Source organism: Daktulosphaira vitifoliae, unplaced genomic scaffold, assembly GCF_025091365.1.
Source record: "Daktulosphaira vitifoliae isolate Bord-2020 unplaced genomic scaffold, ASM2509136v1 Scaffold_5, whole genome shotgun sequence".
Classification (NCBI taxonomy): Eukaryota; Metazoa; Arthropoda; class Insecta; order Hemiptera; family Phylloxeridae; genus Daktulosphaira; species Daktulosphaira vitifoliae.
Genome location: NW_026099576.1, coordinates 19981813 through 20009485, shown reverse-complemented (window position 1 = coordinate 20009485; position 27673 = coordinate 19981813). Strand labels below are relative to the sequence as shown.

The window sequence follows — 27673 nt, the reverse complement described above, 5'->3', positions numbered from 1 at the left end:
ACAATTTTTCTGCTATAAAAAATTGACTGACGAAGTAAAAACTCTCAAAATTTGATTTAAAAAAATTTTTTGATTTTCGATTTTTCAAAATTTTCTGGAAAATCTGCATTCTAAGAACGCCGTTCTACAAATCATTAAAAAGCTTTTTGAGAGTCAGTACATAACAACGAAAAAAAACACTTCCCAAGATATGTTATTTACATGCTATTTGTCTTTAATGTCAAAAATCGTAACATTTTTGTAAAAAAATTTCGCTATTATATATCATCTTGTTATAACTCTTTCAAAAACATACATTCGTAATGAAATTTAATATTGTATAAAAAAGACGTACCAAATTTGTGGTAAATGCACAGAAAAATTATAAAGGCTATAACTATAAATTGATATATTACAAGTTGTACTTAGTATGTAATATTAGAATTTATCCTAATTCTAAATCTATCGATCTAATTATATTATATCGCAAAATTTCACTCGGATATTGCTAATATATTAAAAATTAAAATCAATAATAATTTGAGAAAAAAATATATTTTTTTAGTTTAATGAATTTTTATAGTTTAATATAACATAACTTATAATTTAAAGTACTAATTTTAGGTTTTTCATATAAATCATTCCTTTCTATAGTCTTTATTTTTTAATCAGTATTTATTTAATTGAATAGATTATTACAGAATTGAATGAGGTGAATGAGATTTTTAATCATTCTGTTTACATTAACATAATAGTTATTTTTTCGATTCATGAGCTATAGTATACTGCTTAATAAAAGTATACTTTGTAAATATAATTTCACTACGAAGCATAAATTAAAAAAAAATTTTATTAATTTTTTGATATGTAATTATTTATTTTTTACTAACTAGTAATTATCGAAATATTTAGAAATGACAAAAAAAAATTCAATTGCACATTTGAAATCGGTATGAAAAATGATAATTTTAATCACTGAAATAAATGTTAAAATATGTGATATATATTACACATTACCAACACGTGGTAACGTAGAAAATTAATTACAGAAATAATTCTATTATACAGATTGTGTAGTGTAAACTGTATAGACTGTTGACTGTACATTTTATAGTATATAATTAAAATTTGATTAAACGTTAAATCTTGAAGTGTTCTAACACTTATTGCATAGAGCTAAATAAAATAATAGCAATTATAAGATTTTTTTTATCTGATGGAGGTTTCAAAAATGTAGAAATAAAAATTATCCAGTAGTAATTACTAAAAATCTTATAAAACATGTCAGGTACACCTTAACTGCTTCTTGTATTGATTAGAAATTATGATATTCTCATGATTTTATTTATCCTATATGAACTTCGAGTATACTTCATGTGTTTGATTATGGCATGTTGTTTTAATTGCATTCCCGGAGGTCAACTGTACAAGTGATTAAGTTATTAAATAGTTTTCGACGGCATCTGTCTCCTCCTGTTTGACGCCTATAAACAAGGGCTTCCGCGATATTCTTTTAAAATGTGAATCTTCTACCCACGTAATAGTAAATATATGCTTTTACTTCAAACCAAGTTAATCCGGTCGCCAAAGATTGTCCGACAGTATGCAGATCCCACGAAAGTAATAATTAATTATTTAATAGATAGTTATCGTTCGGTAGCCTAATGATGGAACGGTGAGAATCTTTAATGTTCAGTATGTAACATCTTGCATGAACGCTTAAACCATTGATAGAAAATTATATTTAAAAGATTTTATCATATATTCAGTAATGTAATGGTTGGGATTATGTAAAATAGAAAATTAATTTTTTATTTAGATTTTAGCTATAGACCTTTTTTTTCTGATGCGTAAAAGATTTCTTTTAATTAATTTATTAAGATATATTTTCTAAAAACTTTTAAATTATAAACTTTACGGTATTAAAAATTTTAAAGTGTCATAGGATAAATTTTTGTTAAGTATTGACAACGCACAAAGTTTTACATTAGTACTGGCAATTGACCAATGGCTGTCCATACCAGCGTAGTACTGAATGGCGACTGGTCTAAGTATTAATCGAGTATTGGCGGTCATTACTTGGTTGTTATCTCTGGCAGAGTACTGTCTGACATAGAACTGGTTATTTAAAACCCGAGTACTGATCTGTGAGTACAGAAAAACGTTATCATCTTAGACACATGCTAATATTGGTTAAATTCTGGTAGTCGATATTGTCAGTACTGGTACAGAACTGCGTCTGTTGTTAATTTCTTATTGAGGAATAGTATTATAGAGCTGAATTATATGGAACAAAATCGAAGTACAAGTCAAATTATCCTAGTCCGTGAATTACTATACATTATATGATGCTCCATTACTACAAGTTATATTCATATAGTCTAAGGCTTTCAATTGGCCATCTGCTACACATCTATTATCCGATCATATCATCTATTCATCTCTACGTCAGCCAGCAGGCAATAAATAAATACCTGTGACAGGTATTTCCGGAGGAAATATCAATAACGTACCAACTCACATCATTCTTCCCGTGCCGATAAACGTCATCTTCACACTTTTTATTGTTTTGGTTTCTCAATAATAATAAAATAAGACTATATATTAGATTACTCTCTTCTCTTAGATAGTGTCTTTTTTAAAGCTGATGTCGTACACCATTTTTATTATCGATGCGACGGGCACATTGGTGGTTGGTGTACCATCATTCAAAAAAGATTAAAATCTTTGGGAGAAATATATCGTTATTATGAATCGACATAAGTGAATGTAAATTTACAAGAGATCCATCAGTAATAGGTGACTTTGACTGTTGATAAATATTAACGAAAAATAAACATCAAAAAACCTCACCCCTGTCTGTTTTAAAACGTTAATAACTTTCTAACTGTAGACTTAAAAAATGCTATCGATCTATAATTTTTACATTCATAAACATGCTATGTTTTATAACAATAGTCTATACGTATTTTATTACATAAATGTAACTATACCAAACTTATTACGTTTATACATCTGACCATAGATAGCAAAACTTTATTTGTTTCAACAATTATGTAAATTATATAATTTTAAATAGGCATGGAATAACTGATACATTAACATATAATTTAAAACAATTTTTAGAATATCTTAAACATGTTAGAGATATAATATCAGAATTAATTAAACGGCCCAAATTACCCAAAAAGAATAATATGATTAAACACACTGACTAACATAGTTCACATACAGTCAATTAGTTTTAATAACCTCTCAATTTCAAGAACAGAATAAAACTTTTAAACTAGCACATAAATATAAAAAGTCATTTAAAATTATTTCGAAATTAAATTATGATAATTATATTGTAGAATTATATGAATAATAAATTAACTAGATATGTAATTCTTATTAGGCAAATGAAACCCTATGACAATAGAAAAGAAAGAATTATATCATTAATAGAACCTTCATTCAATAATTATTGAACATAAGGTAAAATAAATATAATTTTCAAAAAAAAAAAAATTTTCTCTCTAATTCTTATTTATTTCCAATAATCAAACTATTTGTTTTCCTAAAAAAAAAATGGAGCTCTGACTCCATTTTAAAACCATGGTAATAGCGTTCCATCTCAATAATAAAGAGGTCAATAGAGAATTAACAGTACATTTTTATGGGGAAACCATCAATAGACATTCAAAGCACACTTACAAAAGGTTATAGCAAAAATCAAGTCAAGAAATTCACTTATCAATAAATTGGTTGGCACATCATGGAGTTCATCAACACATGTACTATGAACTTCAACTATGCTGCTGACTTATTCTGTTGCAGAATATTGTGCACCCATATGAGAAGGCAATCAGCAATGTAGTTTAATCGACGTACAACTGAAAAGGCAATGCGCAAAATCATTGGTACTGTTATGTGCACCAATAATCAATGGCTCCCAGAACTAGCTAACACAGAACCACGTCATTTACGAAGATAAAATTGTGTACTTAGATAAAAAGAAAAAATCGAAAAGTATTTAGATCTCCCGATCCATGAAGACAGACTAGAAAACCCAAGACTAAAGTCACGGAAGCCATTTGTGATGAAAGCCAACGAAATTGCTGACAATAGAAAACTCATACCAGATGAGTGGCAAGAAGAGTGGGTAAGAAAAAAACCTAGGGAAGGAGTATATTTCGAGAGTGGACGTAACCTAATAGTCGGAATGAACTAACTGAGGAAAATATGGACTAGACTTAACCGTACAAGAACTAGGTAAGGAAGATGTAAGGACTTAATGTATAAATGGAAACTAGTAGATGACCCAAACTATGATTGCGTGTAGGGTATACAGTTAACGAGCCATATAATCGAAAAATCTCCGTTATGGAAATATGTTGAAAACCCGGAAGACTTCCTTGCAGTGAAACCGAAGGCGGTGGCTTGGTTGAAGAAATTGGACATCAACTTTTATTTTGTCATTTTATCTATACTCTCATTAGTGTTGTTGTAATATTGTATTGTGTTACGAATGTCATACGAATAAAGGGACGATGTGGCCGTGTCGGTAACGAGCAGTGTTTGACGCGCACTACCTTGGGTTCGAAACTTGACCACGGGCGGCTTCATTTGCCAAACGAGAGATCAGTTCGGTAATTGGAGTCTCCATCCCTCTCTCCAGCAACAGTTTAACCACCCGTCCCAAAGTATAAATGGTTAAGAAGCTACCTTCTTTGGGGAGGCGGCTATGACCCTTAATGGGCTGATAAAGTGACAAAAAAAATGTCATACGAATAAATAAAAGAAACAATGTAATTTAGAACGGCAAATTTTATTATAAAAATTAGTCATTGTATCTTATAGCCTTTCGAAATTTGCTTATGCCATTCCGCTCACATACTTATGCTAGTCTCAAAAGTGGGGAAATTATTTATCCTTTATACTACATTAATGTCAGTCAAAGTACAACTTTCCTAAACAAAATATTCTTTCCATTAATTACGTGTTATTTTTGAAAACATTAGAAACAACTAAAAACCATATTCTATTTTTAGCTATAGAACTATAATAGTTTGCAATAAACTAATACCTTTTGTATATTTTATAGAAAACACTTGATTTAGTTTAACTCTACACTACAAAAGAATTAATCCCCTCAAACACTGATAACTGACACAAGTTTTACTTGGTTATATAAGAGTCCCGCGTTATTAATGAACGATGCACTATATTATTAACAAGAGATTAATTCTTTTTAAAAACAACTATTATTCTCACNTAACAAGAGATTAATTCTTTTTAAAAACAACTATTATTCTCACATAAAGTTCATGTAGAACAAAATTTATTAACTTGTGAAATTTTAGAGTAAAAAAATCACGATCAAAGTTTCCTAATCAAATATTTTATAGATAGTTATAGTTATAGATCCGCTATAAAATTCAAACATATAGTATGTCACATTTTCTTCATGAACCGTTGGATATCCAAAATGGTTGATACATGATACACAATGGACATATTATCAAAAGATATAAAACTATGACCGCTATAGAACTTAAATGTCACCTACATATTCCACAATATCATGTAATATCATCATAAGTTACAGCTTATTGAAGTTGATAGATTAACAAACCAAAAATACCTCAAAAGTCGGGTTTTTTTATTGTGATTTCAAATTTATAGTTTAATATGGATTTTTAATAAATTTTGTTGCTGATATCTAAAAAAAAGCTCATTTGCAGTTAAAACACGTAATTAGGATACAAACAAAAAAAAAATTATTTGGGTGTTTTGGTATGAACTATAATGATATAATTATTACGTAGTTAAAAAAAAAAAAAAAAAATTTAATTCCAAAAACGGCTTTTACAAAATAATCTTTTTTAAATCTATTATATTTACATGTTTCCTTAAATAATTTCAATTGCACAATGCAATACTGTTTTAATACAATGATGCAACGATAAAATTATACATACAATATTATACTATTGCGTTGGTACAAAGTTAAATTGTTAAATTGGTACTAAATGTTCCCATTTTACAATATCCTTGTTATAATATTATTTAGAACAAAATAAAAAGACAACGATTTGGGGGGTTGAAAACACAGGAACATTTTAATGTATTTAAAATGATTAGTGAGAAAGGTAAACATAAGGGGTGCATTAAATTACATTTTTAACAAAGTATCAAAAGTAATGAGTCAAATTGTAGCGAGGCGAGGTGATTTTTCATTATGTAATGGTGCAATGTTTAATTTGTAAGTGTATAATTGTCTGCAATTTAGTAAAAAAAAAAAAGACTATTCAAGTGATTATTATATTTAGTTTCAAAGATATTATTGATTTATTAAATTTACAACTGGTATACAAAACTATTTTATCTACCATATTTACCGGTACATTTATATTTCAAATGTTTCACTTATTAACCGGTTCTGAGGAAAAACTTCAAAACTAATAATTGATTTATCTATAAGGCATGGAAAGAATTAATTTTCAAGATTCTTGCTATAGATAATTGTACTCTGTGTTGACTGTTATACAATCAGCAAAATATTTTATTTTATATGTCATCTTATCGAATTTTTGATTACAACACCCTTACTTTTTTATTTATTTACCGTTTATTCCTTTAAATCATAAGTAATTTAAATTTTGTGAACATTTTAAATTTATTTGATAATACTTTAAACGATACAATAAATGAGGATATTATAAACTTTTAATGTGAGTGGAAGCATATGTCTTATAAAGGAAATTACTTATGTGTGAGATGTTCACTCTTACAATAATAACGAGGAGTAGTACTTTAGATGGTTATGCCTAGAAGTAATTATCAATTATGAAGCATATTCAATACACATAAATTAAAGTATAAAATTTTTAACTAATTTCATCTCAGTCATTTATCATGGGTGAGCTGGAAATACAAAGACATACAACTATGAATTAATCAAGTTCTTACAAAGAGGTTTTTTTCGATTGTCTTATTAAAAATAATGCTCACATTAGCAGTATAAGTATAGAGACAAGAGCAAATTTAGAAAAAGAAAATACAATCATGATCATGGAAGAACAGTTGGTTTTTGTAGATATGGATAGGGGAACAAACCGCTGTGTTTTAGTTTCAGTGGAAAAGAGAGACAATACCACACTTCTAAAGTTAATACAGTATTAGTTATTACCAGGAACTACTATTATATCTGATTGGAGAAAAGTAAGCAAAAACTAAAATAATATCAACTTTAAAATATACAACTGAAATGTTTCCTTAACAATATTTTACGAATATAAAGATAAATAACATAGCAATGCGCAAGTTAAATATTGTAAGTTTTTCTATTACATGAAAAAAAACATAAAAATTTAATGATGATTAATTGTCATCAGGTATAAAAATAAAATTGTATATTACAAATAACACGAAATATTTAATAATTCATTTCATATCACTTGAAATAATTACATCTTTGTGGGTTTTTGTACAGCAATAGTACGGCCTATCCTTATTACTGCCGGAACTTGTTACCCATAACGAAGCTTGTGATTGGCATAAACAATTATGGTAATCTTCTGTCATGTACTTAAAATATCGACAATGTGGCGGCAGATCCGTATTGTCTTTAAGGAACATGGCATAGTACTCACAACGAAATAAAAATTTGGTTTATCACGGAAACTAACAATAAAAAAAATGGCATTTATATAAACTTCTATAGTACTTTCATCGATTCATATTAATAAATATTAATTATTAAATAGAAATAACAATATGTTATTAAATAAATATTCCAGAAATAAAATACTAGTAAACTTATACAACCTTATAAAATACTACGAATAAAATTTTACTTACAAGACAAAATTTAGATATCCAAAAATATGCATGCTATGATTAAAATACGTAATTGAATCAGAATAAAATAAGGTGTCTCAAAAAGTATTGTCACAGAGTTAATTAATTTACAAATAAATATAAATATTTTAGGCTTACAATTGTCTTGAAAATGAAGGTTTCAATAGTTTTTAAAGTCAATCATTTTATAAATTATAAAGATCCAGTGTTAAACCAGCATATAAATACAATGGAAGGTCTCTAGCATCACACTGGTGTATCCCTACCACCTCAATATCACAAAAAAAATGTTTATAGGAAATTTCTTGGGCAAATATAAGTTCATCAAAATATACAAGACTCAAAACTAAATTAATTAACCAAAAAGAAGGGAACATTTTTATAAAGATGCAGACAATGTTGCACTCGATTATTTTCTTGAGAAATATGAATATAATAAAACTAATTTATATCATTGCAGTAATAATTTTAATGACATTTTAATATACAGCCTTATCTAGTTACTACAAATTAATCTATGATTTGAGATTCTTGGGTTTAGTATTTTAATATTTAACACTATAAAATCTTACTCCAATAATTTTATTATTTTTTTTTTATCTTCTTGTCATAACTTCAACGTGTCCCAATAGAGCATCATGATCCATTCCACTCAAAATTTTGAGATATCAAGTTATCTCTTTCTTGAATAATAAACTTCCACTAAACGATCCAATTTTAATAACTGTATTGAGAATAAATAACACCAATCTTATACCATAAACAATTTAGTTCTTGTAACCACCCATACCATTTAACAGCTTTCTGCCTTTGACAGCCCTCAACCTTCATCATTTACCAAACTTTAGTATTACCCATTTAACCAAACAAAATCATTAAAATAAGTAAACAAAATTTTATTTTACATTTAACTACCTTTAAGCTAATTTTTTTTCTCTTCTTCTTTCATTATTATTAGTTAAATAAATGAACTCAAATTTTCAAAAATATAAATTGTATTTTAAACAATTTAACTTAAATACAAATACACTAAATCTATTAGACGTTATGAATTCCATTGTTTTCATCATTGCTTCAAATTCAAAGGCAGATGAAGAGTACTGCCGGGAAATGACTAGTGACAAAAATAGCAGAAGCCACTTATCGCCTTCAGTTATTACTTTATTAAATTGTTAATTACTTTTGAAATACTGGTCAAAAGTTGTTATCATTTTCATATAGTTTCATGAAGTTAAGATATTAATACAAAGGGCATGGAATATTAACCACCTGACTAGGAGAGGAGGGATTGTATTTTATACAAACGGCTCCAAGAAATCAGAAAAGATTCTGACCGTTGGGGTTTACAACCTCGCATAAATATCAGCATATCAATGAGAACTATATTGTAGTACTAATAGTATTTACCATTATATCTTAATGTAATAATATTTAAGTTATAATATTGATCTGACTAAAAAGTAGGAAAAGTTTCAACTCAGATAAACCAATTTCTTGAAGCATCACATTGTTTAAGTTAGTGTANGGAAAAGTTTCAACTCAGATAAACCAATTTCTTGAAGCATCACATTACTTAAGTTAGTGTATACAACAAAATAAATTGTAAGGATCTATTGATAGCGCCAAATAACTTCTATTATTTTTATATAATAATTTTTTTTGTTATTTACATCTTATATTTATTAAAGTTGTAATGAAAAATACTTTATCTTTTTTTTGTGACTTATTATATATAATAGAACAAGGAAAAAAACGTTTATTCTTGGAAAATTTTAGCGTGCCCAATTTACAAAACTTTTCTAAAGTAGTAATAGTACTTGTTAAAGTACTTTTTTGGGTACTTTAATTTAAGTACACGGTCACGTGATTATTGGCTAAGGTCATAAAATGTTTACCGCTCACTTACAAACACAGGCGGACATTTCTCGTAAAAAAATAAAGTAACAGTTATGAAACCTTCTCCATATAGCCCAACTTAGCGCCATAAAGTAAAACATTTTTTGATATTTTATTTAAATTGTTATATTTTTTTATAAGAATTTCATACGACAATAATTAAACTGAAAATATTTATGCCATTGGCATAATTGTTATTATTACATTGTATTTTGTTTTAGATATTAGTCTTTTATATGTTTTATAAACTGTAGTTAAACGTTTATGAGCGTTTTAAAAACCTACACTAAAAGCTATTATCATGTTAATTGTTATGTACATAGGAAAACATAATAAAAATATAGCGTTTATTTTAAATGAATTATTATTTCATTTAATGGATTTATCCTTAAAGAACTTACAACTTTATAGAGCTACTTCGACCTCTGGGACCAATCCACTGGCGCCTTATCTTTATCGAGACTATCTTACTATTCCTCATTAAGTATAGCGTGTCTACGTGTATGAAGCACTTCATTTTATATAGTGAAGTCCGAGTAAAAATTAAAAAAAACAATTCGCGTTCTTTACTGTAGCATCTCCTTCCGCTTAATGTTCCCCGGGGGGCATACACCGTCGAGGATGAATACATGACGAATAGTGATAGACAAACATACGTCATCTAAATATTACTGGCATTGTAAGACAGCAAAAGAAAGAATTAGTCACCTTTGACTTTGTAGAGTCCTCAGTAAAACTACTATCGCCCATAACGATGCAGAACAACGTTATAACCCGTAAATATTATATCGCCGACGACTACAGTGACCGCGTTGCACCAATAATATTTATAATTATTAATTTTACGAAATAATTTTTATGAAATCAAATGTGAAATATAAAAGGAAGGTAATTTGAAGAAAAATAAATAATTTGAAAAATAAAGACGACTTGATTAACATCTTTTACATAATTGTATTAACAATACAACTAATCTTATAATTCGCAGAATTGGAGTATTTTATTTTTTATTTCAAATGAACTTACTTTTGCTCATTATAACATTTATTTGTGTATTTATGTATTGAAATTATATCATGACATCCCTTAAAAAAAAAAGTATTAGGTTAAACTACCCTAAAATTGGTGTATTTTAGGTAATTATTAAAAAAAAACTTAAAAATGACAGCTATTAAAATTAATTATTTTTTTCAACATAAATTTTATTTTTAATAATATTTCATTTGTGATTAAATAATAGCATGATGGTTTACCAAAATCTTTTTTAATCAAGTTTTATCAATTAGTAGAACTACTGAACTCAACATTATTTTTTTATTTCTATTAATGATGTACTTTTAACTAAGCCACTGCTGGCTTGTTTGATAGTAAATAAATATTATACTAAATGAGTAATTACAGATTTATTCATATAAATTTTATCACTTATGACTAATATTATTTAAAATTAAACACATATTTAAAATATTAATTTAAAACAAAAAATATTCCACTGTAATTAGGCATGTAAATATAATTTTTTTAAATAGTAAATTTCGACATTTTTTAAAACTTTTTTACTTAAAACTGTCATAAAATTTTATAAGTAAATAAATCTAAACATTTTTTTTTTTATATAAAATCTATAAATATTTTCGTTTTATTAGATATAAGTTTTAAAATATACTCTTTACTAACCCACAAGGAGATATTAAAAATATCAAATTTTGAATGAGAAGTTAACATTTACAAAAGTTTAAAATGTACCGGAAATATGTTAACTGAATGAAAACTCTAATTTATGCTATTTATTATAAGTTCAAAAAATTATCCTAACAACTAATTATGTATAAATAATCCCTTAAGATAAAGAAAATATAGTATTTGTATGTAAAAATCACAGTTTTTTGTGTTGTTATACATTTTTATTTTGATTATTATGCCTTATATATATTTTCAGTCAAATAATAAGTCGATATTGTATGCAGATGAAATCGAAATCGAAAATAAAAAAATGTTCGTTTTTATCATTAAATATTTAAGAAATGGTGTAATTTTGAGGAAAATTGATTACAACGGGGCATACAAAATTTTCTTTTAATTATTGTTAATATAAATATTGTTGTATGTACTCAAAGGTGGTATCCTGTGATTTGATTATCATATTAATATAATATTGCAGAGAACTGTCAACGATGAATAGCCAGGCCTTTTTGATGAAACATGCAAACCATCAGATGGGTCTCTTCAGTAACCGTGTATAGTATTATACAATTATATTTATGTAATAAACTTTGTTTTGGTTTATAGTATATTATTATATTATAAATTAATATTTTTTCCATTTTCATCTATGCAGACATTGTTTCAGTTTCTCTTAATTAGTACTAAAATTTTGGAATAAATTATCATTGCAATCTTAGGAGGGGATCAGCCCCCAAAAATAGGAAAGTAATATTTGATGTTATATTTATATTTTTGTAAGTTTTGATACAATTTACCTATGTTATATTTTTTTAATAACTTATACACACATTTAGACTACGTTAAAATCATATTTTTTATTATTTGTTTTTAATAATAAAATTAATGTTTTTTTAATTTTAAAATGTCAAAACATTTTAAAACAACCATAGTTAAGACGAAAGTGTATCAATTTTGTAATAACAATTATTCTTTTTATTGTAATTGGTAAAAATATTTTATTTACATAGCATCTGTTTTAATAATCTGATCATATTGACTATTGTGTGTTATATTATAATATTAAATACAATTATTTATTTATATTTGACATTATAATGCAATGCTAGATATAAAAGTTCAGTTTTGATTCCACTCCCCAGTTCCCGAAGAAAAATATGGAATTATTGTGTCATGAGTTGTTACAAATGTAGTTATGACCAATAAAGCAGAAGTTTTATGTTGTAATTTTTGTTCAAAAAAAGATATGTTATTACAACGAACCTTATTCCAAATTTGAACGATTGCAATAAGACTCAAACTACTGAACCCTGTTTATCTTTAAAAAAATATTTCACTATACAAGAGTTTAAATTAGCTAAAAATAAAGATGCCTAAAGAAATACTAAAACTTTAAACGCCTTAAATTAACAAGTTAAGCAAATATGATTTCATAGATGAAATTTACATTGTATCTATACACTCTTGAGGTACTCGTTTTTATCAGAAAAGGTAAACTCATAAATATCTTCTTGTGACAAACTGTGTTCTTTAAATTTATCTTTAAAGTTTCTACAGAGTTGATTATACTTTTTCGTTACTATCATTAGATCATTCCATACTTGCTCAATTTGAGTGTTCTTTTTTGCAAGTAATTCCTAAAATTCAGAAAAAATATAATTAAAATAAATTTCTTTTTTTCTGGGAGATTAGATAAGTTTTACTAAAAAAATATAACCGTCAAATTTTTAGACTTAAAAAATTAAATATATTAATAAACATAATATGTATATCTTATGATAAATAATAACTTCTGTTTTTAAATTCATTGCCATAGCAATAGACGTATCTGATGATATTGCCCCACTGATACGTGCAACCTGAGCTTCTTTTTCCTCTAAAATTTCTTTAACTTGTTTGACACGATTTTCCGTTATTAATAATCGTTTACTGTATTCAATTTGTAAACGCATTATCTTATCTGAGTACTCAGCTTTTGTTGTTTCCAGTTCTTTTTGAGCCTAAACCCAAATATTGTTCATATATTAAAAATAAATATTTATAATATCAGTATAATTTTAACATACTCTTTCAAAGTTCATTTGCATTTCGTCATAATTCCCTTGTAAATTTTTATATTTGTCTAAAGTATGTTTCAAACGTTTTGTGATAACCTAAATTATATCAACAGCATGTTATGAAAAATTATTAATTTTTAATTAATTAAGTTAATTAATTAAGTTTTAAGAATTTTAAATTTTATGATTTCAAAATCAGAATTGTTACTATACAAGAAGTTCAATATTTCAATTAATAATGTTTAAAAAAATCAGTAATTTCCAACAGCCAACTCTTATTGTTGGTCCCAAAATCAATATACTTGTTTTATAAATTGTTGCATACGAGTGAAAAAGTACAAGGCGTTGCTTGTGTACATACATAATATATAAGTATAATTTCACACTTCTCTTTTTTAGTTACAAAACAATAAAAAATATATAAGTCCAGAGTTCTATATTACTATAACTTTTTCTATAGATATCAAAAATTTCTAGATAATAGACTTTTTGTATAAGTCTTGGATATTCTATTACATATTTTTTTAGGAAATATGTAATATTTCACAAAGTATTTTTAACGAATAAATTTACTATATACTTTACTTTGACGTTTATATCAAAATGATACAAATCAATTTTGATAAATACTTACTGCTAACCGCTGTTTGTCATTACTGTAATTAATCATTTTTTGAGTTAGCTGTTCTACGCTATTCTTTGCTTCTTTCAAAGGTTCTTTTAATGATTCATTTTCTTTAGTCATTAAATTTAGATCCATTTCTGCTCTTTTTTGATCTTCTTTTAATTCTAAAAACTTTTCCTGAACAAAAACAATAATTATAATTCAAAAATAATATAAGATACCCTACATACTTTTAAGCTAGCGATTAAAGTTAAATTATTAACAGTTATATCATTATAGTGTTCTTTTAGATTGTTAAATTCGTTGTTATGATCTTCTATGATTTCAGAAATTATTTTATTTTTAGTTGCCTCAGTTTCAGCCACTTCCACTTTATTTTTTATACTCATTCGAACCCTAAGATCTTCCATACGTTTCTGATATTTTCCTTCGATTAGTCTACAATCTTCTGTAAATCTTTCCTTTAACTCTCTAATAAGTTTAGCGTGTTCCTTTAAAATATAAAAAAAAACAATACTTTAGATTAGCTATCGTTTATGATTACTTTACAATAAACACTTTTTTTGATTTTAGTCAAGTATTTCCAAAACACAATTATATGTAATAATCAATAAATAGATAAATTTCTATAGTAATATAAGTAATTTTTTTATTGTTATCAATGAAATTCATAATAAAATATATACATTTATATCGTAGTCAACCATAGGTTTAATGGTCATAATTTAAAAATAAAAACAACTAAAACGTTTATTTGAATAACAAAATTACTCGTCTTATGTTATGAATTTCCTCTATGTGTCGAAAATTCATTTCCACGATCTCTTGTTTTAAAACATCGTTTTCTTTTATTAAATCTTCTTCCTCTTTTATATGGTCATCATTATTAATTTTTAACGACACCATATTTTCAGCCTGTATTTATTAAAAATTAACAACAACATATCCACAAACAATCTAAATAACTATTTATAATAAACCTACTTGTATTTCAGAAAGATGTACATGCTGCTCATACATTAATAGCTTCATTTTTTGTTTGTAAACTTTAATTTCTTCCTGGTGTTTTTCTTCAATTTCTTCAATTTCTCTATCCTTATTCCTGTGTCATGTATGTATAAGCCAAGTTTAACGAGTTACTTAATTTTAATCAACAATATATATATTTATGTGTGTATCTTAAAAGGCTAGGATGATTAAAAAATATTAATAAATTCATCAGAAATATTTCTTGTTAATAATGAAAAACATTTTACTGTCTACAAAAACAAAAAAAAATCTTTAATTGTTATGAATATAAAATTGTTTAAGTTAAAAAATTATACTTTGAATCATTCTAGTATTAAATATAAACATTGTTACTGTTAACTACTTTACTGGAATTTTATTATTAATTTACTCTAATATTTGGCGTATACTATTAATCCAACTTGATAATTTAGATGTATTTTGAGTAAAAAGTATACATTAAATAATAATTAAATATACGCTAGAGTTTTTATATTTTTTTCAATTTTCTTATAATATGAAACAATAAATTACATAATCAATTGTTTACAAAATATATAAAGGGTGATTAGTTTATCATAAACCACTCAATTTCTCTGAATATAAATACAATATTGGAATAACAATATTTGATTTCTTTTAGTTACATATAACTCTTGATTTATTAGTTAATAATTGCTATTTAGAATCATCTCTTATAACTAAAAATTAATTTTTTCAAATGGCAACGTACATAATTTTCTAATTTATTTAACACATAATGTTTAAATTAAGAATATGATGATTTTTAAAACAGTATTTCAAAAGTTATCAAACATTTAAAGATATAACTATTTTTATCTCTAGTCATTTCCCGGCCGTACGTACAGTTACTTCCATCAAGGTATAAAAATGAAAATAACTCCCGAAATTCTTGTCCAAAAATTTTTATTGATCAGTAATTATCTTAATTAAATCATAATCAAAAAGAATTTTTTCAATATTGGATTATTTTGAGAGTAATCGAGTGGTTTATGATAAACCGATCACTCTGTATATATATATATATATTCAATTTGATTACCATAACTAAGGTACTATATCATTTCAATAAGATTAAAAATAGAAATTTGATTTAAATTAACTATGTCATGTTATCGCTATTATTATTATGGTTCAAAAAATTCAATTATGTTAAACAATTAGAATATAACGCTTTTTATAAAGTTTTAGCATTCGTTCTTGCAAACAAACCTAAGCGAAGCCCTATTTTCTTCCATTTCTTGACGAGTGATCTCCCAAAATGTTAAAATTTTGTCTCGTTCCAATTGAAAGAAATTTCTTTCTTCTCTTTCACGTTCCAATTCTTTTTTCACCCTTGTCGCAAATCCTTCCAGTTGTTCCCTAGACATTTCAGCGATGGATACACCGTCCACAATTCCGGCACTTGAGCGGCCACTTTTATTTGCTTTTGATTTTTTTTTTGGTGCCTACAGATGAGTTACATCGATTATGTCTAATTAAACAAAAATAATCGAATACTTTACCATTGCTTGGCTTTCTTCTCAGAGACTTTTTAATCTATAATACTATTTTATTATTTGTAAGAAACTATACAAATAACTGCAAACTGGATATTGTTAAATCATTATCCATATACTACCTCTACCTGTTACTATGGTAGTACATGATGCATCATAGCGTTTAATAGAGTTTGCTTTTGTCAACTTAACTGAGTTTTTAGTAATCTTCAATTCTATTTATTTATTTATTTAAAATAAGAACTATTAAAGTACAATGTTTGAAATGAAACAGATGAAAGACAATTTGTTTTTAGTAAATATAGTGAACATGTATTTATTTATTACTACAGTGTAAAAAATATAACATTAATTACATGTATTAAAAACAATATAAAATAATTTTTATAAACAAAAATTAAATAAAATAAAAATTAGTCAACATAACAGAATATTACGTGCATGGTTTAATAAGCGAGGTAAATTTACACAAATGTATTACATTTTGTGTAGCTCATAAACTGACAGGTAACCAGATAGGAATTTTTCTACCCTCATTCTCTGAACAAAATCTAATAACATCATCTGAAAATAAGTAAAGTTATATTATCTATAACTACTAGCAACATATTATTTTCTAACCTTCTTTTCTTCCGTGTCAACATTTAAACACTCAGCAATCACAACATACGTAAACGCATTAATAGAGTCAGGAGCTACTTTTTTTAATAACGAGATCCTTTGTAAGCCTAAATCATAAGGCATGTATAAATACATATGCCTAGCTCCTGTCCAATCCCTCCACGATTCTATCATAACCTAACACACAAAAATGTGATAAAAAAACGTTGAACATAGCAATAATTTTACAAATCATTTTAAATCGACCATATTGAACTAAAAATACAATTGGTTTAAAAAACCTTTTTGTTACTTAAGTTAATTTTAATTATACATTATTAGGTGCGTTATAAAACTATTAAAAACGTTACTAATACATTGTTTAGTTCAATAATAATTTAATAGAATTGACCGACATACCTCTGCGAGACTGGTATCAAGTGTTCTGAAACCAGATACAATATAAGAAATACTTGCAGGAGACTTAACAAATGAACTGCAAGCGTCTTCACATTCAATGCTTTTGATTTCTCGATATACACCTAATTAAATTAAAGTGAACATATAGAGTGGAACAAATATAACCAAAATCTCTTATGAATTTGATACGAATAATATGTAATTGTAATTTTTTTAGTAATTTATGCATACTTTTACTACTTCAATATCATATTTTTTGAGTCGATGACAACTTTAGGTTAAATAATTATTAAGTTACTACTATTTTATTACATAGTGTATATGTATCGCCGTAGGGTATAGATCGTACTGGCGTATAATTTATAATTATTTTGTTATATAACCCACTCTATGAATTAAAATGCTTGTAACTAAAAAGTGCTTATTCTAAAGTTGTTATCGACTCATTAATTATTTCTAAAAAATAAGCCCTAAAAACTGGCTATTTTTAAATTAATAATACAAATAATTAGCATATGTTTTTAACGTCATCTAAGAGTGTAAATTATTAAAGAAAACGATGAATAGATGATAGTATCAAAAATGATAGTAGTCAGTTAGATCGGACCGATCCTGTGTATAATAAAACAATGTGTCATTAGTTCGAGCTATTGCTTTTATAGTTGTTTAGTATTAATTCGTTGCTCAAATACTGTTCAGTATTTATGTTGAGACAATATAGACCGTGAGACCAAGTTCTGACTGTTAAAAAATTCTCAATGTTTATTAGTTAACATGATCAATATAATGGTTTCTTGGGTCGAGTGTTTATAATAACAGCTATAAGTGCCACTATACACTGATGACTATTAAGAGAAGAACTCAACTTTAAATTAACATAACTCTGTTTGAATAACATTGTTTTTCGATCTCGAAAAAAATTATGAAAACAATTTAGCAAATCTCAGTATTATAATGGAGTAGGGCCTTTTGCGAACTGACTCAATCATTTTTTTGTCTAACAGTGTCTTCATTGAATTTTTTAATTAAAAACTTTCACTATTTTTAAAATAAAACAGTTTTTAATAAGTCACACAATTAATAGAAAACTCTTATTTTAATTGTGAAAGTGGGAGTAATAAGTAACACTACTTTCAATTGATACGGTGAAATAAAATGCATGTTTGAAATATTATTAATAAATATATCGTTAGATTTAGTTATGCAATCTATGAAAAAAATTAATATACCAATTACATATAATGGCATGTTATGATAATATAAACAATTAATTTTAAAAAACCGCACACATATCAAATAATGAAGTTATTTTTCTACCTACACGAGTGAACACTTAAATGATTTGAACTATTACATTAGTTTTAGAAACTTTAGACGTGGGTTTTTTACATGATTCAACATTTTTCATTTTATTCTATTACACTATAAAACTAGGGTTATCAACTATGATGATTTAATTGGGTTAAGGTTATTTTATGTGTATTTTAAAACAAAGATGTCAAAGGAACAGGATTCAACAGTCAACTGAGTTTGTATCAAACAAACAAACAATTTTTTAAGATTGATATTTTTAAAAAATGAATAAATGAGCTTTAAAGCTTTTAAACTATTACAGCACCGAATTATGATATCTAGCATATTTAAGGCATCTATTCCAGTATATTTAATTTGGACGCTTAAGGATAAAAAATAATGAAATTATACATCAATATTGTAAACTGTTTTAATAAACAATGTATAGACACTTATCAAATTTTAATTTTTTATTGTAATTCAGTGCCAGTAATTGATCTATAATATCAGGTTATCGTAGTTGAAGCCTTACCCGTTAAAAGTTAAGTGATGTGTCACGCTCAAGTGTTTTACGGAGCTTAGATCTTTTCGATTTTTCCCGCATATAAATCATCAAAGCGTCAAATATGGCACTAACAATCGAATTACAATAGAATTAATGCTGACTAATTTCGTTTACCTTGGTTTAGTTTGAAGTGTTCGTCTATATCTTTTTGGTCTTGCAACACCGACATTAAGTAATCTTGGTCGTTGGTAAAATGAACGATAGGATACACTACTACATAAAAACAATACAATGAAATTTTTCTATGCTTTTATTGTTGAAAAATGAATAATAGGCTTGAAGTACCATTTTTCTCTTTGCATATTAATACAGCGCCTATGGCAAAATTATCCTTCAGTTTTTTGGAAACATCTTGCAATCGTTTTTTCGTTACTTGTGCACCGTCTCTGGCCGTCGCAGTAATAAAAGAAAACAATATTAGTGGCCCTTGACCGCTCCTTATTTTCCTTTGATCTAGAAAATAAATTTCGTTTTAACAGGGTTGATAAGAAACATGTTTAAAAAAAAACCTGTTCAAGACGTTAACAATATTTCACGTTTAAAGCGCAACAACCCTGCACTCTAGACTAAAATATTATATTCCAACATATTTCAATATAAATTATAAACTTTTATAAAATTTTTTTATGTACCGATACACAAAATCTTTTCAAAATAACTTACAAATATAAAAACTGTACAAAATAACTGAGTATATCAATAATCTTGACAACTTAACACAACAAAGAAATAATTTTTATTTACTTTCTAACAATATTTTCTCATATAAATAATAAATGTAAAATTATATTAATAAGTTTAACTCAAAAAGCCACAAAAAATTATTAAAAAAAAATTATAGATACATATTTTGCGAACAATGTTACCGTTATCAACACTAAACACATACTGACATCCCGAACAAAAACACCCTTATATACCCCTACTGACCATATCACCTAGCAACGTTATCACTTAATATAGAATACTACGAGTATCAAAAATAATTAAAACATTTAATTATTTTAAATATAATATATATATATATATATTAACAGTGAGAATACTGAAAATTAATTACCTTATTTTCAATTTTTCAATCATATAATAAAAGTAGCTAGCTTTTAGTTTTTCTATTTTCTTGTTTATAATATATTATCAACTTGTTGACACTCAAATATTATATTTTATAAATTAAGAAAAATTTAATTGACATAAATTATATGTTTTGATTTAAAATATATATCTTTAATAAATATTGAATTTTTAAAACAACTCATCTGTATTTCAAAACTGATCAAAATAGAATAATAGAGTATACTAGAGATAATAAGCTTTCTCTTGGTAGCCTTTAAAAAAATTCAATGAGAAACCTAAGAGAACAAGCAAGATTTGAAGAAAGTGACCCCTTAAAAAAAATTCGTCCAGATTCTTGTTTACAATGAAAAATCGGTTATCAATTAAAAAATATCACAACTTTTATAAAAATAATTTAAAAAAAACGTTATTTTCAATTTTTGAAAATGTTTCATAGGGCGTCTGCATTCTAAAAAGCTTTTAAAGAGTATTTTAGGATAAATAAATAAATAATGTCCTAACGATATTATTTTTGTGAATTATTTGAATTTAAAGCTGACTTCCATGAGCACGATTACAAAATCAGTAATGTAAATGTTCCGTCTGGATATATAAATCTATGGCTATCACGACAGCAATTATCATGATTTATTATGGCCATGCAAGTCATGGCTTAACAATAAAATTTTGATAATCAGATTTTCGTGGTTCCTAGATATTTAAAGAAAAATTTTATTGAAAGTGCCAACATTTTGTGCATTTATTAATTGCATTTCGAGTCGAGTTAACCATAATAAACGTTTGTTTCTAGCTGACGATAATACACGCAAGCAATAGATTATTTGTTCTGGTTAGTTGTTTATAAAAACAGTATTCGAACACATTTTACCATAATGTGTAAACTGGAGTTACGTTTTATAAATTTGAGTAACTTCATCACTGAATTGTATAGCATAAGAATGAATGAATATTTAATAGTAAGTTGGACAGTTTATCTCTTGAAAAAATTCACAATATACAGAGTGATCAGTTTATCATAAACCGCTCGATTACTTTCAAGATAAATATGATATTGGAAAAACAATTTTTAATTTCTTTTAATTACGTATAACTCTTGATTTATCAGTTAATAATTACTTTTTATAATCATCCCTAATGACTTAAAAGGTGGTCAACTTTATTTTTTCAAATGACAATATACACTTCAGAAACCATCACCAGCGCTAAACACATACTGAAACTACAACCGAAAAGTACTTCTTTATAAACCTTTTGTGACGTTATCTCAAATAACGCTATTACCTAGTGATGTTATTACGTATTGGAAAATTCGGGCACTCATATAATATAAAGTTGTATAAATTCTTATTTAGTATTTTATAAAAGTATATATATTCATCATTTTTTTAGACTTTACGAGTTAAATATTTTTTTTAATTTTAAATGCAAATTTATGGTTTAACATCAGTAATGGATAAAAATGAAAAATTGTATAATGTATGTTTATAGTATAATATTACGTGTAGAAGTAAAAAGAGGTCACAGGAAAGAAAGCGCTTTGTAAAACCAGAATATTCGAATTTCCGCGTGCGTGCGTGTGATCATCTTTCGGGATAAAAGTAGAGTTGATTGTTTTCTATTTTACACAAACTGTCAGTTTCTCCGTTGTAAATACGAGTATCTATAGACTGTGTTTTACTATTATAAACTTTTTTACAGCTTAATGTTTACCAAAGTGATATGCAATGCAGGGCTACCGAGAAACGTGCGTGTCCGTTTAAATATCACGGAGTCAATAAAAGTGTAACGACTTTTAGGGAGTTTCACAAAGAATACATGTGTACTAATACATAATACAAAAAATCACGCACCTGCTACAAGGTATTGATCAAAATAATATCCGTACCTTCAGACAGACTATTTTTAAATTAACTAGGCTAAACTATATGTCGAAAATAAAAATTATTTTTGGAAATAATAAAGTATTTAACGAACATATACCTATATCGAGTAAATGTAAAACTTTGATCTCTAATAAAGTTATCACTAAAATTTGATTACTAATATTCATACATCAGATTTTTATGACAATTGTTATAATGCAAACGAAAGAAAGATGAAATACCTAGTGAAGAAATATAATTAAAATAAGTTTTAATGCTTGTAAGACAATATTCTACGCTAAATTACTAAGAATTAACTAAGAATCAAGTTGCATCTTGATACCTATGCATTTTTTCAATATTATTAAAAAAATTCGAACATGAATCTCAGGGATCAAATTTCAATATTTTTGTTAAAATATATGCTTTACGTTTTAATTATTCATGTTTTACTTTTACTCTATTATGTTTAACCTAATTACAAAGTAACAATAATTACACGTATTCTCAATTATATATATATATACAATTGTACGTATAATGTAACGGTATAACAACTTTAAAATTATAAATATTTTTAGGATTATATTTATAACGGACATTATATTTATAAACAGAAAAACAAATATTTTTAATAAAATAATTGTATGTATTAGATTAAAAAAATAACTATCGCATTTACACATTTAAATTTATCTTAAATTATGGTAATTTACATGTTGAGATGAAAAGGCCAATTAAATTTAAATTCCAATCAACAAACTAAACATGTTTTATAATTGCAATCATAATTATGACATTTCTCTTAAGTGAATGATGAAGCGTAATCACTTTTCGTATACTTTTACTTGGTATAGGCTTTTTTAGTACAATATAAATATTTGCCTCTACTTATTTTTTTATAGGACGCCGGTTGATTTTTTCATTATACAGGTTTTGTACTTTTACACTGTAAATTTCAAATAAAAATTTAACCATTCACCTATGAAATGTGTATTCAAATAACTTTAATTAGAAAGTAATCTTAGTGGTATTGTTTTGTGCGAGGTTTTTTTATAAAATTAAAATGATTGGTTTTACTCACGAGAAACAATATTTAACTTGAATGTAGACGATAGAGATCTGTTCTCCATTGAACATAATATATTATTATGTTAGATTCACCAAATTTCGTCTTAACTAAACGACTTTATTATTAAAAATGAGGTCTTCAAATAAAATCTAACAACTGTTAATGTAATAAAAACAAACTTATCGTACCAAAATACTGCATTAATTAAAAAGGTATTTGCTCTTTTGTATTCGGTTATTTTCTCGTTAAAATCAATTAAAAAACGTTTTAACGAGAATCATTAAACTCTCTGCGGCATATATTTACACAGTCGCTCATGATCGGAGATTGAATAAGCATCGGTAGAGAACAGTGTCCGGGAGAACGCACGTTACTACAGCCACAATATGTAAACGTAGTGCGACGGCATGCCGTCAGTCGTCGAACATCAGCGGTCCTCCCACGTCCTCCAGGTGCGCCCGCCACTGTCTAGTTGTACATACTGAGTGAACATCTAAACCCTTTTTCACTTCCTCTGCGCCGTAAAGAATAATAAAAATCTACGGGATTTTTATACAAGGAAAAATGTATAATTATAATAGTTCATTTTCGACAATAGTTGTTACTGAGTCAATATTCAATTGGTGTATACCGTAAAGGGGTTAATACGAGCACGTTGTATGAATCCAATGAACAACTATATTGATGATTACAAATGCAGCACATCAATTTTCAAGTGTAATTAGATATGACAAAAATAGATATAAATTTCTATGAAAATATAAATGTACGAGGCATTGTATTTCACTTTGCTATTGAAAATAAAACACGTTATCATATTTGTGATACTTTTGTACAATCTAGTATATTTCCATTGTTTTAAAATATAAACGAATTCTCATACTTTATACAGTTAGGTTATTTTTTGGCTAGTTGATGGAACGGAAATATATAGTAATACAGCACTATAAATATACAGACATAAAATACATAACACACTTGTAAAATACTATGACTAGTATAATGTCCTTGTTTTAACACTAATCGTATTACCCGGGTTATGATATAGAAGTACTAATTCTTTGTAATTATTAAGTGTACCGCCAAGAAGAACCAGTTTTTTTGAGTACTCTAACGTAGTAAAAATACGTGATATATAAATCGTTGTAACATTTCATTATTTTTATAGTAATAATGTAAATTTCTCGCATGTTATATTTAATAAGAAAATTATAATTGAACGAGATAATTTTTTTAATTATTAACCATCTATAAATAGTTTAAACGCTAAAATGATGATTACAATTAAAGACACTTGTAATAAACATACAATAATAACCCACAAAAAAAAAAACAACACAAACAATTAACAGAACGACCGCTTTGTAACTAACATAACTATTTCTCTAACTTAAATGACAATGTTAAATATTTGTACAAATTTCATTTTCTTAAGAGGTTAGAACTTTTAAATAATAGCGTTTAGGTGATGTTTATTTTTAGAAGGCCAAAATCATTAAATCATTTGTAGCTTTATAAAAATTACTATGAGTTTTAAGTAACGAAAAATGTATACTCTAATAGATATTGCTACAAGTTTTCTATGACCTATCCTTGTAATACGAGTTTCTTATCCGGTCAATAATTTAGATGACATAGGTGCGGTCTATTATATTGTTACTTTTCTATCATTCTATTTTCGCAATTACCCAACTTATACACCACAAAACTAACCAGACAAGCCTTTCTCGAAGTTGTGGATACAAACCACATACCATTTAATACGGAAAGCGTGTTATTTACTATGCCAATACAGCATTTTTTTAAATCAGTAATTTAACTCAATAAAATTCAAAGTATGTATTAAACCAGTGGTCGGCAACCGGCGGCCCGCGTGGCTATTAAATACGGCCCGCTTTAAATTCTAAATCGATTAATTTAATTGAATATCATTTTGTATAAATATAATTGAACGTTGCGTTTTTGGTACGGGTATTTTATATAAGTCATATTATTATTTTAAGTTTTAGATAGTATTTTTTTGCATAATAAATAATGTAATTATAAATTTTTTTTTTTTATCTGGCCCGCGAACTCTTTTTAATTTGTAAATGTGGCCCGAGAATTAAAAAAGGTTGCCGACCACTGTATTAAACAATAAAAAATTGTTATTCTATAAATAAACTTTTTAATTTTTGCAAATTTTTGTTGACCTTAAAGAATTTTGCCGTTGTATTTAAAATAAAGTTTTCCAGTCAAAAATTAATTTTCAAATTAAAAACTATTTATAAGTTAGCTGTCCTTTTTTATTTTATTTTTATGATAACATTACGGTTTATGAATCCGAAATTTTGAATCATAATTTGGAAAAAGTTTTAGATACTACTTAAATGGTAGATCTCAAACTGTCTGAAAATAAAGAAAATTATTGGACCTTTATACAGGCAATACCATAAATAAAGATCAATAATAAGTTATATCTTTGGATTATAATATTAAAAGAATGTGACGACATTTTATTGCGGTTTATACAATTTAATAGATTTACATATTTGTAGTCTCTAGATTTATCTATGAAAGTACAAGTATGGATAATTACTTACACATTTTTTTTATTGTTGCTCACAAAATTGTACTTAAAACAGCTCTGAAAGAGGGAAAAACTGCAAACCTACTACAGCTGATGAATTGATTTAACATTATTGACCAATAATCACCAATTATACGGCGTTTAGGTGTACAAAATTCTTTGGGCCATACTCATATAAATGTATTAAAGTTTACTAATGAGACTGTGGTAGCCTATTCAAATACCCTTGATAATATAAGTTTAGATTAGTCCAATTCACCAGCGAGCATATTGAATATAAATGTTATTAGAAATTCATCAACAAATGATAATGTTAAAAATATTGAAAAGTGTTTTCATCAAGTAATTTAAGTTGATTAGCTTGAAAAACTAAGCAACAAAGAAACTCTGGAAATATTAGTTAGAAAATTTATTATTATTGGATTTTAAGTATACATTTGATTTAGTATTATTGAATTACTATATTTAGTAATATTGAATACAGTATTCGAATAATACTGATGAATTAAATAAGTAAATTTTATGCATATTACGCAAGGTTATATATTAGATTAGGGCTTGTTATTCGTTATTAAACTTTAAATATTAGGATATTATAATAAAACTATTCCATTCCTAAGTAAAATATCTCAATTTAGTTACTATAATCAAACTGTTTTTATTAATATATAATATATATTTTACATTTGTACTCGTTATTGAACTTTAAATAATATATAAATGAGTTACAAACAAGTGTCAAATAATGTCAATTTACTTTAATTATAATTAAAGTAAATTAACATAATTATGTTTGTGTTAATATAAAATTCACATTAATGTTATAAAGTTTATCATTAAAATAATCATTTTATCAATAATATCATAATAGTACTTAAACTACTAATTTTATGTACATATTCTGTGCGTTTTTTTATGTTAATAGGTATTGATTCATATTATATCTTTCAACATTCAATAACCTAGGTACTTGCTATATGTTATTTAATTTACTTCGCCATAATAAAAATATGATCTTGAGTATAATTTCAATCATCTAAAATTATGAATTATATATTACAATCCATGTTCTCCATTCCCTAATGGAAAATTTTGTAATTCTCTGTCTTGTCTATCATCACTTAATTCCTCATTGCTATTGTTATTTTCATATTCTTATGACATAATATCTGTATCATAGTCCCTAGCTAAATTACATAAGGCAACATATGCTAGAAATATATTGAAGGTTAATTTTTCTTTTAAAAATCCAAAAACATTTTCAATAATAATATAATTATTATAAGTCTTTTTTTTTTATTACGTCAAATAAATGACAGTTTTATTGAATCATTTAGGTTTCTTATTTTTGTTGATATTAGTCAATCTCTTAAAAGATATGCACTATTGTCAAGTATAATACCATTTTTAATTGGTCACCAAACTTATTCCATTTTAGTTAGCATATACATAAAAATATTAAATAGTTAATACACAAACACTGTACACGTAACAGAATAATAGTGATGTCTTATCAAACACATATTCATTTGTCGATTGTGCGTCAATTTTAATTGAAGTTCCATCAACACAACCTACGACTGAGGGTATTAAAACTATACT

General features: G+C 26.2%; 3 protein-coding genes across 3 annotated transcripts in view; 1 reads left to right on the top strand and 2 right to left on the bottom strand.

The window, feature by feature from the left end:
• Positions 1 to 27673, top strand: part of LOC126907346 (trace amine-associated receptor 1) — a 326541-nt gene that overhangs the window by 16841 nt on the left and 282027 nt on the right. The gene's annotated exons all lie outside the window — the stretch shown is intronic.
• On the bottom strand, positions 12386 to 16732 carry LOC126907344 (dynein regulatory complex subunit 4). Its single transcript, XM_050688550.1, has 9 exons — positions 16620 to 16732; positions 16327 to 16562; positions 15070 to 15187; positions 14857 to 15000; positions 14316 to 14576; positions 14095 to 14262; positions 13470 to 13556; positions 13194 to 13403; positions 12386 to 13040 (listed from the first exon to the last, which is right to left on the bottom strand). The coding sequence occupies exons 1-9, from the start codon at positions 16620 to 16622 to the stop codon at positions 12858 to 12860; spliced, it is 1410 nt and encodes a 469-aa protein (XP_050544507.1). The 5' UTR covers positions 16623 to 16732; the 3' UTR covers positions 12386 to 12857.
• LOC126907353 (uncharacterized) lies at positions 16619 to 23920 on the bottom strand. Its single transcript, XM_050688572.1, has 6 exons — positions 23515 to 23920; positions 19777 to 19944; positions 19606 to 19704; positions 17634 to 17755; positions 17235 to 17411; positions 16619 to 17177 (listed from the first exon to the last, which is right to left on the bottom strand). The coding sequence occupies exons 1-6, from the start codon at positions 23561 to 23563 to the stop codon at positions 17091 to 17093; spliced, it is 702 nt and encodes a 233-aa protein (XP_050544529.1). The 5' UTR covers positions 23564 to 23920; the 3' UTR covers positions 16619 to 17090.

What these genes read in the sequence shown, in the direction of transcription:
- LOC126907344 (XM_050688550.1), bottom strand. An exon ending in AAATTCATAACATAAGACGA is followed by an intron (nt 14,577 to 14,856) that starts GTAATTTTGTTA and finishes TATATTTTAAAG; the next exon opens with GAACACGCTAAACTTATTAG. An exon ending in ATGACAAACAGCGGTTAGCA is followed by an intron (nt 13,557 to 14,094) that starts GTAAGTATTTAT and finishes GATATAATTTAG; the next exon opens with GTTATCACAAAACGTTTGAA.
- LOC126907353 (XM_050688572.1), bottom strand. Translation starts at nt 23,563, where the DNA reads ATGGAGAACAGATCTCTATCGTCTACATTCAAGTTAAATATTGTTTCT. An exon ending in CAAGTTAAATATTGTTTCTC is followed by an intron (nt 19,945 to 23,514) that starts GTGAGTAAAACC and finishes TTTATTTTCTAG; the next exon opens with ATCAAAGGAAAATAAGGAGC. An exon ending in TTGACACGGAAGAAAAGAAG is followed by an intron (nt 17,178 to 17,234) that starts GTTAGAAAATAA and finishes ACTTATTTTCAG; the next exon opens with ATGATGTTATTAGATTTTGT.